Below are 14,718 nucleotides of genomic sequence, written 5' to 3'. Positions count from 1 at the left end.
ATATACGGAATTATCGGTTACATTGTAGACTCTCTATATATGGAATTATCGGTTACATTGTAGATCCTCTATATATGGAATTATCGGTTACATTGTAGATCCTCTATATATGGAATTATCGGTTACATTGTAGACTCTCTATATATGGAATTATCGGTTACATTGTAGACTCTCTATATATGGAATTATCGGTTACATTGTAGACTATATATGGAATTATCGGTTACATTGTAGATCCTCTATATATGGAATTATCGGTTACATTGTAGATCCTCTATATATGGAATTATCGGTTACATTGTAGACTATATATGGAATTATCGGTTACATTGTAGATCCTCTATATACGGAATTATCGGTTACATTGTAGATCCTCTATATATGGAATTATCGGTTACATTGTAGATCCTCTATATATGGAATTATCGGTTACATTGTAGATCCTCTATATACGGAATTATCGGTTACATTGTAGATCCTCTATATATGGAATTATCGGTTACATTGTAGATCCTCTATATATGGAATTATCGGTTACAATGTAGATTCTTCCAATGCTGATTATTGGGGTGATAACAAAGCCAGTGATCGGTGACCCCCCCCATCCATCCCCCTCCCCCCATCTACAGGTTGCCGAGTCACTTTCCATGTCTATCGCTGACTATAGGCGCGCCCCCCGCCCACCTTCAGGCACGCGCCCAGCTGAGCTCCCCGTCCCCGCCGCCTCCCTGGGCGTGTCGCGCGCGCTCCCGTCCCGGCCGGTGCTGATGCTGCAGGGATGTTGCGGCGTTTCGCAGGCGGCTCGCCATTGGCTCCCGGCTCCCGTGACGTCAGCGCCTCCGCTTTATAAGGTCCCCGCCGGCGCAGCGCCGCCTCCAGTGTCCGCATCCCGAGCCCAGAGCCGAGGCAGCCATGAGGGAGATCGTCCACATCCAGGCCGGCCAGTGCGGCAACCAGATCGGGGCCAAGGTGAGGGGCCCTCGGGGGGGAGGGGCTTCCACTGGGCTGCAGAGCTGGCAATTCATGTGTGTCATGCGATGGATGCCGAGAGTGGGCGCATGTCACCCATATATATATATATACTGTGCAGGGGCGGACTGACAACTCATGGGGCCCCCGGGCAATAGGGGATCATGGGGCCCCCGGGCAATAGGGGATCACGAGGCCCCCGGGCAATAGGGGATCACGGGGCCCCCGGGCAATAGGGGATCATGGGGCCCCTGGGCAATAGGGGATCACGGGGCCCCCGGGCAATAGGGGATCACGGGGCCCCCGGGCAATAGGGGATCACGGGGCCCCCGGGCAATAGGGGATCACGGGGCCCCCGGGCAATAGGGGATCATGGGGCCCCCGGGCAATAGGGGATCATGGGGCCCCTGTGTCCTTGCCCAAACTCAAAAAAGCCTATGAAAAAGGTACCAGGGGCATCTCATGGGGCCCCCTACTGACCCCGGGCCCTCGAGTAGTGCCTGAGTTTCCAGATGGTCAGTCCGCCCCTGGTCCTGTGCTGTATACAGTGTACTCCGGGAGGTATATACATGTACTGGAGAGATATATACTGTGTGTGTATATATATGTCTCGCTCTCTCTGTATATATATATATATACTGTATACTCGGTACAATGGTGGGAATGCGTTTAATAAATGATATATATTGTAACTATGCCAGGGTATATATATATATATATATGGGGGAGCGACGATCGGTCAGCCATCCGTATACAGAGGAGGATCGATGTGAATTATATTTGTATGGGAATTGAATGTTCGTTCTTCTATTTAAATGCCCTCTAAATGTCCCATAACATTGACGGTATACAGGAGCCCCTCCCCCCCACGCCCCCCCCTCCCCCAACACACCTTGCAGGTTTGGCTATGGTGGAGGTGACCCCCAGATTAGATCCGCGGTGAAGGATGGTGGCACCTGCTCAGCCCAGGTGTCTGTGTCTCCAGACGGCGATCGGATGGGGGGGGGGCACCATGATAGACGCTCAGTGCTGCAGAGCCACACCCATCACTGCAGCGCAGGAACAAAGGGCGACGCGAACACTGCAGCAGCAGAGGGGCACGTGGAGGGGGAGGGGGGCATGGGACTGGAGGTAGAGTACAATTCCCGCCAGGTATAGAATTTGAACAGGAACCCTGAGAACCAGCGCCGTGATTCTATGTAGACCCCGAGAACCGGCGCCACGATTCTACGTAGACCCCGAGAACCGGCGCCGTGATTCTACGTAGACCCCGAGAACCAGCGCTGTAAATCTATGTAGACCCCGAGAACCGGCGCTGTGAATCTATGTAGACCCTGAGAACCGGTGCCATGATTCTCGATAGACCCCAAGAACCGGCGCCATGATTCTACGTAGACTCCGAGAACCGGCGCTGTGATTCTCCATAGACCCTGAGAACCGACGCTGTGAATTTATGTAGACCCCGAGAACAGGCACCATGATTCTACGTAGACCCCGAGAACCGGCACTGTAAATCTACGTAGACCCCAAGAACCGGCGCTGTAAATCTACGTAGACCCCAAGAACCGGTGCCATGATTCTACGTAGACCCCAAGAACCGGCGCTGTAAATCTATGTAGACCCCAAGAACCGGCGCTGTAAATCTACATCGACCCCGAGAACCGGCGCTGTAAATCTATGTGGACCCCGACAACCAGCACCAATTTTTTTTGTTTCGGGTTGATTGGCATCGTCGTATTCTTTATAGAATGCTTTGCGTTCCGCCCTCGCTGTTCCTTTCTGTGAGCGCACACCCGGCACGTTAACACTTTGTCTGCCAGGTGGGACACAGCCCCATTGTCCTATCAGGGAGCCTCCTTGTGACCCCTCACTGTAGGCCTGGTGCTCTTCCTGGGCCGGCCATAGGTTAGGGTTGGCCGCCTACATTGCCGGTAGGGAAGGGGTTAAACCTGCAGCAAGCGGTGATTTCATTGCTTTTGATGGGAAGGGGCGGCTGAGTGAGTAAATCCTGTTTAATTAAAGGGATCTGCTCAGAGCCAGCCAAGGGAGGTGTCAGCGATTGTCATGGCGGATGGGAGTGGTGGGGGGGGGATGTCATTAGGCTGTACCCATTTCCCAGATTAGCTTGAGCCTAATGACACCAGCCATCCTGCAGGGCGCCCAGCTGCTCCCTCCTAAAAGCTGCCTAATACATTGGGGAGAGAAAGCCCTGATATCATCTCCATGCCTTCAGACGGGGGCGTCGCTGAGCTCATCCATTATTTAACCTCTGCCATGCTGGATCCGGCCAGTAATGTATTGTTCAGCTGGGCCACTCCCATCCTGCAGCAGCAAGCTCAAAGCGTAGAAAGGTGATGTCATCCTGGCTTTAATTCTATTTGTACAACTGCAGACAAAGAACCGAGAGTTACTAACACCCCGGGGTACGAGCACCACACCACAGACAAGACATCTCAAAATTGTATCATTGGGCAAAGGGAACATTTGTAATGGGTTCACACATATTCTCAATGCAACAAAATATCTGATGTTGTGAGACATCCATGAGACACATCCCTAGGATAGGTCCATGAGATGGGTCCAAAAGATACAGTAGGTCTACAGGATAGGTCCAAGAGATACAACCCTAGGATAGGTCCATGAGATGGGTCCAAAAGATACAGTAGGTCCACAGGATAGGTCCAAGAGATACAACCCTAGGATAAGTCCATCAGATGGACATATCCTATGGACCTACTGTATCTTTTGGACCCAAGAGATACATCCCTTGGATAGGTCCATAAGATACAGTAGGTCTATAGGATAGGTTCATGAGATACATCCATAAGATAGGTCCAGGAGATACGTCCATACAATAGGTTCAAGAGATACGTCAATACAATAGGTCCAAGAGATAGGCCCATAAGAGAACTCCGTGAGATAGGTTCATAAGATATATCCAATCTCATGGAGCTCTCTTATGGGCCTATCTCTTGGACCTATTTAATGGATGTATCTCATGGACCTATCCTATAGACCTACTGTATCTCATGGACCTATGCTAGGGATGTATCTCATGGACCTATGCTAGCGATGTATCTCAAGGACCTATGCTAGGGATGTATGTTATGAACCTGTCTTATTGGCCTGAGCATAGGTCCATAGGCTATGTCCATAAGATACATTCAGAGGATCAGTCCATGAACTATGTCCATAAGATACATCCATAAGACACATCCATAGGTTAGGTCCATAAGATACATGCATAGGATCTGTCCATGAACTATGTCCATGAGATATGGACCTAAGACACCTCCATAGGACACCTCCATAGGACACCTCCATAGGACAGGTCCATAAGACAGGTCCATAGGACACCTCCATAGGACAGGTCCATAAGACACCTCCATAGGACAAGTCCATAAGACACCTCCATAGGACAGGTCCATAAGACACCTCCATAGGACAGGTCCATAAGACACCTCCATAGGACAGGTCCATAAGACACCTCCATAGGACAGGTCCATAAGACACCTCCATAGGACAGGTCCATAAGACACCTCCATAGGACAGGTCCATAAGACACCTCCATAGGACAGGTCCATAAGACACCTCCATAGGACAGGTCCATAAGACACCTCCATAGGACAGGTCCAAAGGTTAGGTCCATAGGACAGCTCCATAGGACAGGTCCATAGGTTAGGTCCATAGGACAGGTCCATAGGTTAGGTCCATAGGACACCTCCATAGGACACCTCCATAGGACACCTCCATAGGACACCTCCATAGGACAGGTCCGTAGGATAGGTCCATAAGACACCTCCATAGGACACCTCCATAGGACAGGTCCATAGGACACCTCCATAGGACACGTCCATAAGACACCTCCATAGGATAGGTCCATAGGATAGGTCCATAAGACACCTCCATAGGACAGGTCCATAGGATAGGTCCATAAGACACCTCCATAGGACAGGTCCATAGGTTAGGTCCATAGGACAGCTGCATAGGACAGGTCTATAGGTTAGGTCTATAGGACAGCTGCATAGGACAGGTCCATAGGATAGGTCCATAGGACACCTCCATAAGACACCTCCATAGGACACCTCCATAGGACACCTCCATAGGACACCTCCATAGGACACCTCCATAGGACACCTCCATAGGACAGGTCCGTAGGATAGGTCCATAGGACACCTCCATAGGACAGGTCCATAGGACACCTCCATAGGACACCTCCATAGGACACCTCCATAGGACACCTCCATAGGACAGGTCCGTAGGATAGCGATACATTTTTTTCATACTGTAATCATATTTATTTAATACTGATACCGCAGTGGTGACGTCCCGTCCAGTTGGTGGACATACATGAAGATAATGAAGTACGAATCGGTTTGACTAACAATTGAGAATTTCAGAGCATAACGGGGAGCCCCAGACGGCAATCTTGAGGCGATCATATTCTGTTTTTTTCGTTGTATTCATTACAAATCGTCTACTTCTTCCACTAGTACAGTAAGACGATTGCCCTGCGTCTTCACCCATCGCTATTTTATCGATCATTTCACAGAGCTTTCTAATTCCGTTAATAATTTGGTCAAATGTTTATATTTTTGTTGAACTGGAGTAAAATGATCGGAAAGAACGATTGTTTTTGATCATTTGCCACCATGCGGCGGATCATATAGAAAGTGTTGCCTTTGAAGGAGAAGCCGTGGACTGTCAGGCTTTGGTTTTCTTCTAATCTATGGAGTGACATCATGGCGAGGAGCAGCACATCTTTGGTGTCAGACAGCACTTGCTGGGAGACAGACAGATGCTTTGATCATCCCGCAGACGTCTTGTAGTCATCAGCCGGTCCCCAGAGCCTGGAGAGTGGCAAATCAATAAGTGCAGCAGGTCTGTGGCCTGTCATCGGGGAGGGGGGGAGGGGTGATGGAACAGCTGTGCCCAGACAGTACCTTTATTAGATTAATTATATGGCGAGGAGAGAAGAAAGGAGGAGAGAGAAGGAGGAGAGAGGACCGAGGAGAGGAGGAGAGAGGACCGAGGAGAGGAGGAGAGAGGACCGAGGAGAGGAGGAGTGGCACACAGGAGGAGAGAGGACCGAGGAGAGGAGGAGAGAGGACCAGGAGAGGAGGAGAGAGGACCGAGGAGAGGAGGAGAGAGAAGGAGAGGAGGAGAGGCACACAGGAGGAGAGAGGACCGAGGAGAGGAGGAGAGGCACACAGGAGGAGAGAGGACCGAGGAGAGAGGACCGAGGAGAGAGGACCGAGGAGAGAGGACCGAGGAGAGGAGGAGAGAGGACCGAGGAGAGGAGGAGAGGCACACAGGAGGAGAGAGGACCGAGGAGAGGAGGAGAGAGGACCGAGGAGAGAGGACCGAGGAGAGGAGGAGTGGCACACAGGAGGAGAGAGGACCGAGGAGAGGAGGAGAGAGGACCGAGGAGAGGAGGAGAGAGGACCGAGGAGAGGAGGAGAGGCACACAGGAGGAGAGAGGACCGAGGAGAGGAGGAGAGAGGACCGAGGAGAGGAGGAGAGAGGACCGAGGAGAGGAGGAGAGAGGACCGAGGAGAGGAGGAGAGAGGACCGAGGAGAGGAGGAGAGGCACACAGGAGGAGAGAGGACCGAGGAGAGGAGGAGAGAGGACCGAGGAGAGGAGGAGAGAGGACCGAGGAGAGGAGGAAAGGCACAGAGGAGGAGAGGAGAGAGGAGAAAGGAGGAGAGAAGAAAGGAGGAGAGGGGACAGAGGAGGAGAGGTGAAAAGTGGAGAGGGGACAGAGGAAGAGAGACACAGAGGAGGAGAGGCACACAGGAGGAGAGAGGACCAGGGAGAGGAGGAAAGGCACAGAGAAGAGAGAGAAGGAGAGGCACAGAGGAGAGGAGAGGCACAGAGGAGAGGAGAGGCACAGAGGAGGAGAGGCACAGAGGAGAGGAGGAGAGGCACAGAGGAGATAGGAGGAGAGGCACAGATGAGAGAGGAGAAGAGGCACAGAGGAGAGGAGAGAGGAGGAGCGGCACAGAGGAGAGGAGAGGCACAGAGGAGAGGAGAGGCACAGAGGAGAGGAGGAGAGGCACAGAGGAGAGGAGGAGAGGCACAGAGGAGATAGGAGGAGAGGCACAGAGGAGAGGAGAGAGGAGGAGCGGCACAGAGGAGAGGAGAGAGGAGGAGCGGCACAGAGGAGAGAGCAGGAGAAGCACAGAGGAGAGGAGGAAGGCACAAAGGAGAGGAGAGAGGCACAGGGGAGAGGAGAGAGGCACAGGGGAGAGGAGGAGAGGCACAGAGGAGAGGAGGAGCGGCACGGAGGAGAGGAGAGAGAAGGAGAGGCACAGAGGAGAGGAGGAGCGGCACAGAGGAGAGGAGAGAGGCACAGAGGAGAGGAGAGAGGCACAGAGGAGAGGAGAGAGGCACAGAGGAGGAGAGGCACAGAGGAGGAGAGGCACAGAGGAGAGGAGGAGAGGCACAGAGGAGGAGAGGCACAGAGGAGGAGAGGCACAGGGGAGAGGGGAGAGGAGGAGAGGCACAGAGGAGAGGAGGAGAGGCACAGGTGGGGCACTATGAAGGAAGGAGGAAAGGTCCTTGCAATACGTCTGTTGCCCTGTAGGGGACGCTGTAGTGCCATCATTTGATGTTTAATCTTCACAATAAGTGTTGGACTCTCCGAGTGTTTTTCAGACTTTCTTCCTGATTATTATCCACAAGTAATGGTTTACATTTTTTTTACCTTTTAAAGCTGGACTCTGAGCACACAAACATTTGTTTGAATATATTCCTCAATAGCTGCAAAAATCCACTTTATGTGCACCAAATTCCTTTGCAAACCCAGAAATTACCTTGTAAAAGTAGCAGTGACATCATCACTGTGCTGTACATAGCCTGTACAGAGAATAGATCTGTGGGAGGGGCCCATCAGGCTCCACCCACTACATAAAAATACAGGAAGGGGTGGAGACAAGACCAGTCCCCCTGTACAAGGAGAGGGAGTAGAGCTGTTGGAGGGGCCCAGCAGTCCCACCCACTACAGGTTGCTTGCAGAAACTACAGGAGGGGGCGGAGACAAGACCGGTCCCCCTGCACATGGAGAGAGATGTGGCAGGGGCCCGACCGTGGGCCCGACCGTGCAGTCTCCAGACAGTTTGTTGGCTTAGAGAAGGAGGAAGGAGGAGGGGAGCGCTATGCCATCCTAGGCTATGGGGCTGTGTGTTTCTATTGATGCACACAGTGTAGGGAGACACAAGTCTAGTCCCTGCATAGAAGGGTGACCCCATAGGATGCTGCAAGAGAAAGGAGCCACCCTGAGACAGGAAACCTGGGTCAGTGATCATGTGACCGGCTTACACTGCAACATAGGCAGAGATAAAAGATGCAGAAGCTGCATACTCAGTCCGGCTCCATTCACACTTGTAGACTCCAAAGTTGCACGACTTTGGTGCAACTTTGGCGCAACTTATAAGTGGCACATATATGGATGGTTTTCATTGGAAAACTTGTCATGCAACTCTGATGTGCAAAGTCCCGTGACAGGTCACAGATTCCATCCGCTGCTGAAGGGGGGTGTAATACGCCCTATAACTGGAGATTCACACATTTTACGGATGACTCTGAGATCGGACAAAACCAGAAGGTTCATTCCGGGACATTCCCGCCCCGCGGCTGCGTCATCACAAAGGGGCGGGGATACTTGTGACATCATTGTCCTCACATGGCCACGCGGGTCATATTAGGTCAGTGATGTCACAAGTATCCCCGCCTCTTTTGTGCAGCTGCAGGGAATCCCCTCCGGCTCATTGGCCCGGCATGGACAGCTGACTTCCGGGTTCAGACAAAACTGGGAGCCGAACCCCCAACTCCTTCCCGTGAAGAATATATATATATATAGGAGATATCATACAGACAACACGGACAGGCCGCCGCCCATACCGGGTGTAGGAGAGTTCTGGTCACGGATCATTCTGGAAGGAATGGATGAGGAAGAAGTACAATCAGAGGAGATAATAGAGAGAACAAGCACCCGGCGAGTTCTCCCGGCGAATCGACTCCATCGGGGTGTATAGGACCCTTGTGCACTTGTACCGGGGGGGGGGGGCAGGCGGGATTCCCCTGACTGCCCGAGGTGTGAGGCCCAGCAAGGTGTTCATTCACATGGCGTTGCCCCAAGCTGCATAGATTTAGGTTTTATAGGTTCATTTCCCTAGTATCCCAATGTACCCCTAGAGTCGCAATGTACCCCTAGCGTCCCAATGTACCCCTAGCGTCCCAATGTACCCCTAGCGTCGCAATGTACCCCTAGCATCCCAATGTACCCCTAGAGTCGCAATGTACCCCTAGAGTCGCAATGTACCCCTAGCGTCGCAATGTACCCCTAGCGTCGCAATGTACCCCTAGCGTCCCAATGTACCCCTAGCGTCGCAATGTACCCCTAGCGTCGCAATGTACCCCTAGCATCCCAATGTACCCCTAGAGTCGCAATGTACCCCTAGAGTCCCAATGTACCCCTAGAGTCGCAATCTACCCCTAGCATCGCAATGTACCCCTAGCGTCCCAATGTACCCCTAGCGTCGCAATGTACCCCTAGTATCCCAATGTACCCCTAGAGTCACAATGTACCCCTAGAGTCGCAATGTACCCCTAGAGTCGCAATGTACCCCTAGCGTCACAATGTACCCCTAGCGTCCCACTGTACCCCTACAGTCGCAATGTGCCCCTATCGTCCCACTGTACCCCTAGTGTCCCAATGTACCCCTAGAGTCCCAATGTACCCCTAGCGTCCCAATGTACCCCTAGCGTCCCACTGTACCCCTAGCGTCCCACTGTACGCCTAGCGTCCCACTGTACCCCTAGCGTCCCACTGTACGCCTAGCGTCCCACTGTACCCCTAGCGTCCCACTGTACCCCTAGCGTCCCACTGTACGCCTAGCGTCCCACTGTACCCCTAGCGTCCCACTGTACCCCTAGCGTCCCACTGTACGCCTAGCGTCCCACTGTACCCCTAGCGTCCCACTGTACCCCTAGCGTCCCACTGTACCCCTAGCGTCCCACTGTACGCCTAGCGTCCCAATGTACCCCTAGTATCCCAGTGTACTGTTCCCCAGGATCCCTTGCAATGTCTGCTGGGGGCACTGGACCCAGAACGGCTCCAACCTGGAGGGGGTATCATGGTGATTAGACTTTTATATGGCGGTTTTGGTTATCGCTGACTAGTAGGCAATGGATAGATTAAGTCGTTACTCCCGCAGGAGAAGCTCCCCTCCCAACATCACAGTGCTCACCGTCGGGTCCAGCAGGGGTGGCGGGGTTGGCTGGATACGCCTGGGCTCGCCCCGCCTCCATTAATGGCGGATCTGCTCCTACAGGTGCGACATTCAGGCGTGTGACCCCACTTCTCCCTTTGGGGGGGGACATGTGTATCCAGTTTTCTCTGATGAGATGTCTCCGGTGAACCAGTTACTGTTGTTGGGTTTTTGTTTTTATTGATGGTTTATTTTTGGCTTTGTTTCCCCCCCCCCCCCCCCCATTGTATTCTACATCTGGACGGGGAGGAATAAAAAGCTGTGTATTGCCCAGCTGGTCTGTGATCCGTGTGTTCCCAGCTTTGATTGGTCATTGCCTCTGGTACAGGATTATTATACAGGATTTATATGGCACCAACAGTGTGCGCAGCGCTGTACAACATGGAGGCAGTCAGGACAGGAACTATACAATTCGGTACGAGGAACTGATCCTGGGAGCTTACAATCTAAGAGGGAGGGGCTGATCCTGGGAGCTTACAATCTAAGAGGGAGGGGCTGATCCTGGGAGCTTACAATCTAAGAGGGAGGGGCTGATCCTGGGAGCTTACAATCTAAGAGGGAGGGGCTGATCCTGGGAGCTTACAATCTAAGAGGGAGGGGCCTGATCCTGGGAGCTTACAATCTAAGAGGGAGGGGCTGATCCTGGGAGCTTACAATCTAGGAGCTCTGTGTATCGTATTGTTCTGTGTGGTGCCGTCATCCAGCCGGAGATCCTCTTCTCCGTTATTATCTTTCCTGTCTTCACAATAAGAGGCGGCATGGAGGCAGCAGGAATACACCATAATAATCTGCTGGATGAGATATTCATCTGTCCTCCAGGATCCGGATCTCCGCGTTCTCCCTCGTTCACATTTCATCTGTCCTCCGGGATCCGGATCTCCGCGTTCTCCCTCGTTCACATTTCATCTGTCCTCCAGGATCTCCGCGTTCTCCCTCGTTCACATTTCATCTGTCCTCCAGGATCTCCGCGTTCTCCCTCGTTCACATTTCATCTGTCCTCCAGGATCCGGATCTCCGCGTTCTCCCTCGTTCACATTTCATCTGTCCTCCGGGATCCGGATCTCTGCGTTCTCCCTCGTTCACATTTCATCTGTCCTCCGGGATCCGGATCTCTGCGTTCTCCCTCGTTCACATTTCATCTGTCCTCCGGGATCCGGATCTCCGCGTTCTCCCTCGTTCACATTTCATCTGTCCTCCGGGATCCGGATCTCTGCGTTCTCCCTCGTTCACATTTCATCTGTCCTCCGGGATCTGGATCTCCGCGTTCTCCCTCGTTCACATTTCATCTGTCCTCCGGGATCCGGATCTCCGCGTTCTCCCTCGTTCACATTTCATCTGTCCTCCAGGATCCGGATCTCCACGTTCTCCCTCGTTCACATTTCATCTGTCCTCCAGGATCCGGATCTCCGCGTTCTCCCTCGTTCACATTTCATCTGTCCTCCAGGATCTCCGCGTTCTCCCTCGTTCACATTTCATCTGTCCTCCGGGATCTCCGCGTTCTCCCTCGTTCACATTTCATCTGTCCTCCAGGATCCGGATCTCCGCGTTCTCCCTCGTTCACATTTCATCTGTCCTTCGGGATCCGGATCTCCGCGTTCTCCCTCGTTCACATTTCATCTGTCCTCCGGGATCCGGATCTCCGCGTTCTCCCTCGTTCACATTTCATCTGTCCTCTGGGATCCGAATCTCCGCGTTCTCCCTCGTTCACATTTCATCTGTCCTCCGGGATCCGGATCTCCGCGTTCTCCCTCGTTCACATTTCATCTGTCCTCCAGGATCTCCGCGTTCTCCCTCGTTCACATTTCATCTGTCCTCCAGGATCTCCGCGTTCTCCCTCGTTCACATTTCATCTGTCCTCCGGGATCCGGATCTCCGCGTTCTCCCTCGTTCACATTTCATCTGTCCTCCGGGATCCGGATCTCCGCGTTCTCCCTCGTTCACATTTCATCTGTCCTCCGGGATCCGGATCTCTGCGTTCTCCCTCGTTCACATTTCATCTGTCCTTCGGGATCCGGATCTCCGCGTTCTCCCTCGTTCACATTTCATCTGTCCTCCGGGATCTCCGCGTTCTCCCTCGTTCACATTTCATCTGTCCTCCGGGATCTCCGCGTTCTCCCTCGTTCACATTTCATCTGTCCTCCGGGATCCGGATCTCCGCGTTCTCCCTCGTTCACATTTCATCTGTCCTCCGGGATCTGGATCTCCGCGTTCTCCCTCGTTCACATTTCATCTGTCCTCCGGGATCCGGATCTCCGCGTTCTCCCTCGTTCACATTTCATCTGTCCTCCAGGATCTCCGCGTTCTCCCTCGTTCACATTTCATCTGTCCTCCAGGATCTCCGCGTTCTCCCTCGTTCACATTTCATCTGTCCTTCGGGATCCGGATCTCCGCGTTCTCCCTCGTTCACATTTCATCTGTCCTCCGGGATCTCCGCGTTCTCCCTCGTTCACATTTCATCTGTCCTCCGGGATCCGGATCTCCGCGTTCTCCCTCGTTCACATTTCATCTGTCCTCCAGGATCCAGATCTCCGCGTTCTCCCTCGTTCACATTTCCTCCCTGTGATGATCCCGCGTGCCCCACCCCCACCTCCTCGCCCAGCCGCTGGAATGTCCTCGCTGGATGTTGCCAGTCTGTGCGCTTGGCGGCGCCTCTGTGGCTTTTGCTGCGATATCCCGGCTTTCTCTGGCGTCTAAAACCCCCGGCCTGTCTGCTTTATACAGAGCGCGGAATAAACGCGAACGCGGGCGGCGATTCCAGATCCCATAGACTGACTGACTGTGGGACTGTGTTCAAAATCCGGAACTTTCCTCATAGAAGTGTATGGAGGATGCTATGAAATGGGAAGAAAAAAACAATGGTTTGCAGGTCATTAATTCATAAATAAGAGTCACAAAATAGACCCCCCCAGCAACAGTAGATCCCCCAGTAACCAGAAAACAGAAACAGTCCCAGCAAAAACAGACCTCCTCCACGGCAACAGACCTCCCCCCACAACAACAGACCTCCCCCCGCGACCACAGACCTCCCCCGCGACAACAGACCTCCCCCCGCCTCTTCTCCCGGCTCCTCCTTTCTGTCGGGTCCCCCGCCTCTGCTCCCGGCTCCTCCTTTCTGTCGGGTCCCCCACCACCGCTCCTGGCTCCTCCTCTTCTCGGGTCCCCTACCGCCGCTCCTAGCTCCTCCTCCTTTCTGTCGGGGGCCGCCACTCTCGGCTCCTCCTTTCTGTCAGGGCCGCCACTCCCGGCTCCTCCTTTCTGTCGGGTCCCCCCGCCGCCACTCCCGGCTCCTCCTTTCTGTCGGGTCCCCCGCCTCTGCTCCCGGCTCCTCCTTTCTGTCGGGTCCCCCGCCGCCGCTCCCGGCTCCTCCTTTCTGTCAAGTCCCCCGCCGCCGCTCCTAGCTCCTCCTGTCGGGTCCCCCGCCGCCGCTCCTGGCTCCTCCTTTCTGTCAGGTGCCCCCCAGGGGCGGACTAACAACTCATGGGGCCCCCGGGCAATAGGGGATCATGGGGCCCCTATGTCCTTGCCCAAACTCAAAAAAGCCTATGAAAAAAGGTACCAGGGGCATCTCATGGGGCCCCCTACTGACCCCGGGCCCTCGGGCAGTGCCCGAGTTTCCAAATGGTCAGTCCGCCCCTGGTGCCCCCATATCAAGCAGCTTGCTGCCGAGCAGGCATGTTCCCAAGCTGCTGCTCTGTGTGTCCATTCACACACACAGCTGCGGCTTGGCCCCACCCCCTCTCTCCTCATTGGCTGGCTGTGATTGACAACAGCAGGAGCCAATGAGGAGGCAGAGACCTGGGAAAGACAAAGGGCTCAGGTAAGTCTTAGGGGGGCTGCTGCACACAGAAGGTTTTTTACAACACATGCATTCTACACATGAAGGTAAAAAACCTTCTGTGTTCAGCTCCCCCCCCCCCCCCAATGCTCACCTAAGCCCCCCCTTGATCCAGCATTGTGCACTGGAGTTTCAGCTATCCCCGGACTCTCTCTTCTGATTGGCTGAGACATCAGTGGGAGCCATTGGCCAATGAGGAGAAGGGGTGGGGCTGAGTCGTAGCTCCATGTGTGAATGGGCACATGGGGCAGCGGCTCGGGAGCACACCTGCTTGGGTGCCCCCCACAGCAAGCAGACAGAAAGGAGGAGCCAGGAGCTTCTCAGTGAATCTTCCCAGTGAATGGCTGTGCAGTAGGCTGTGTCAGGTCAAGTCTGATAATTGGAGAGCAGGCAGGCTGTTCTCCCAGCATAGCCAGAAAACTGACCACACTGGGATGGATGAACTTCTGTGTCCAGTGTGGTCAGTTCTTAATAGGAAAGCAGAGGGACTGGCGGGAACACCAAGAATTTCACACTAAGGAAGCAATACAGAGAGAAGAGGAGACTTCTTCATACCGGGACACGGGTGGGGCAGCCGGGCACAGAGCGGGGGGGGGGGGGGGGGGGTTTGGGGGAGGGGGGATGGTTGGGTAATGTACTCT

General features: G+C 53.6%; 1 protein-coding gene across 1 annotated transcript in view; it reads left to right on the top strand.

Moving 5' to 3' along the window:
• The first annotated feature begins 821 nt into the window (after positions 1–821).
• LOC149430638 (tubulin beta-3 chain) overlaps positions 822–14,718 on the top strand; it is a 28,118-nt gene continuing 14,221 nt past the window's right edge. Inside the window, exon 1 of the mRNA XM_089666161.1 lies at positions 822–969. Within this exon, the coding sequence (XP_089522287.1) occupies positions 913–969 (57 nt within the window). The 5' untranslated portion in view covers positions 822–912. The remainder of the gene's footprint in view (positions 970–14,718) is intronic.

This window comes from Staurois parvus, unplaced genomic scaffold, assembly GCF_062004578.1.
Source record: "Staurois parvus isolate SC_StPar_1 unplaced genomic scaffold, SC_StPar_1.0 ptg002567l, whole genome shotgun sequence".
Taxonomy (NCBI): Eukaryota; Metazoa; Chordata; class Amphibia; order Anura; family Ranidae; genus Staurois; species Staurois parvus.
The sequence above is the reverse complement of the archived record's forward strand: the minus strand, read 5'-3'. Positions and strand labels throughout refer to the sequence as shown.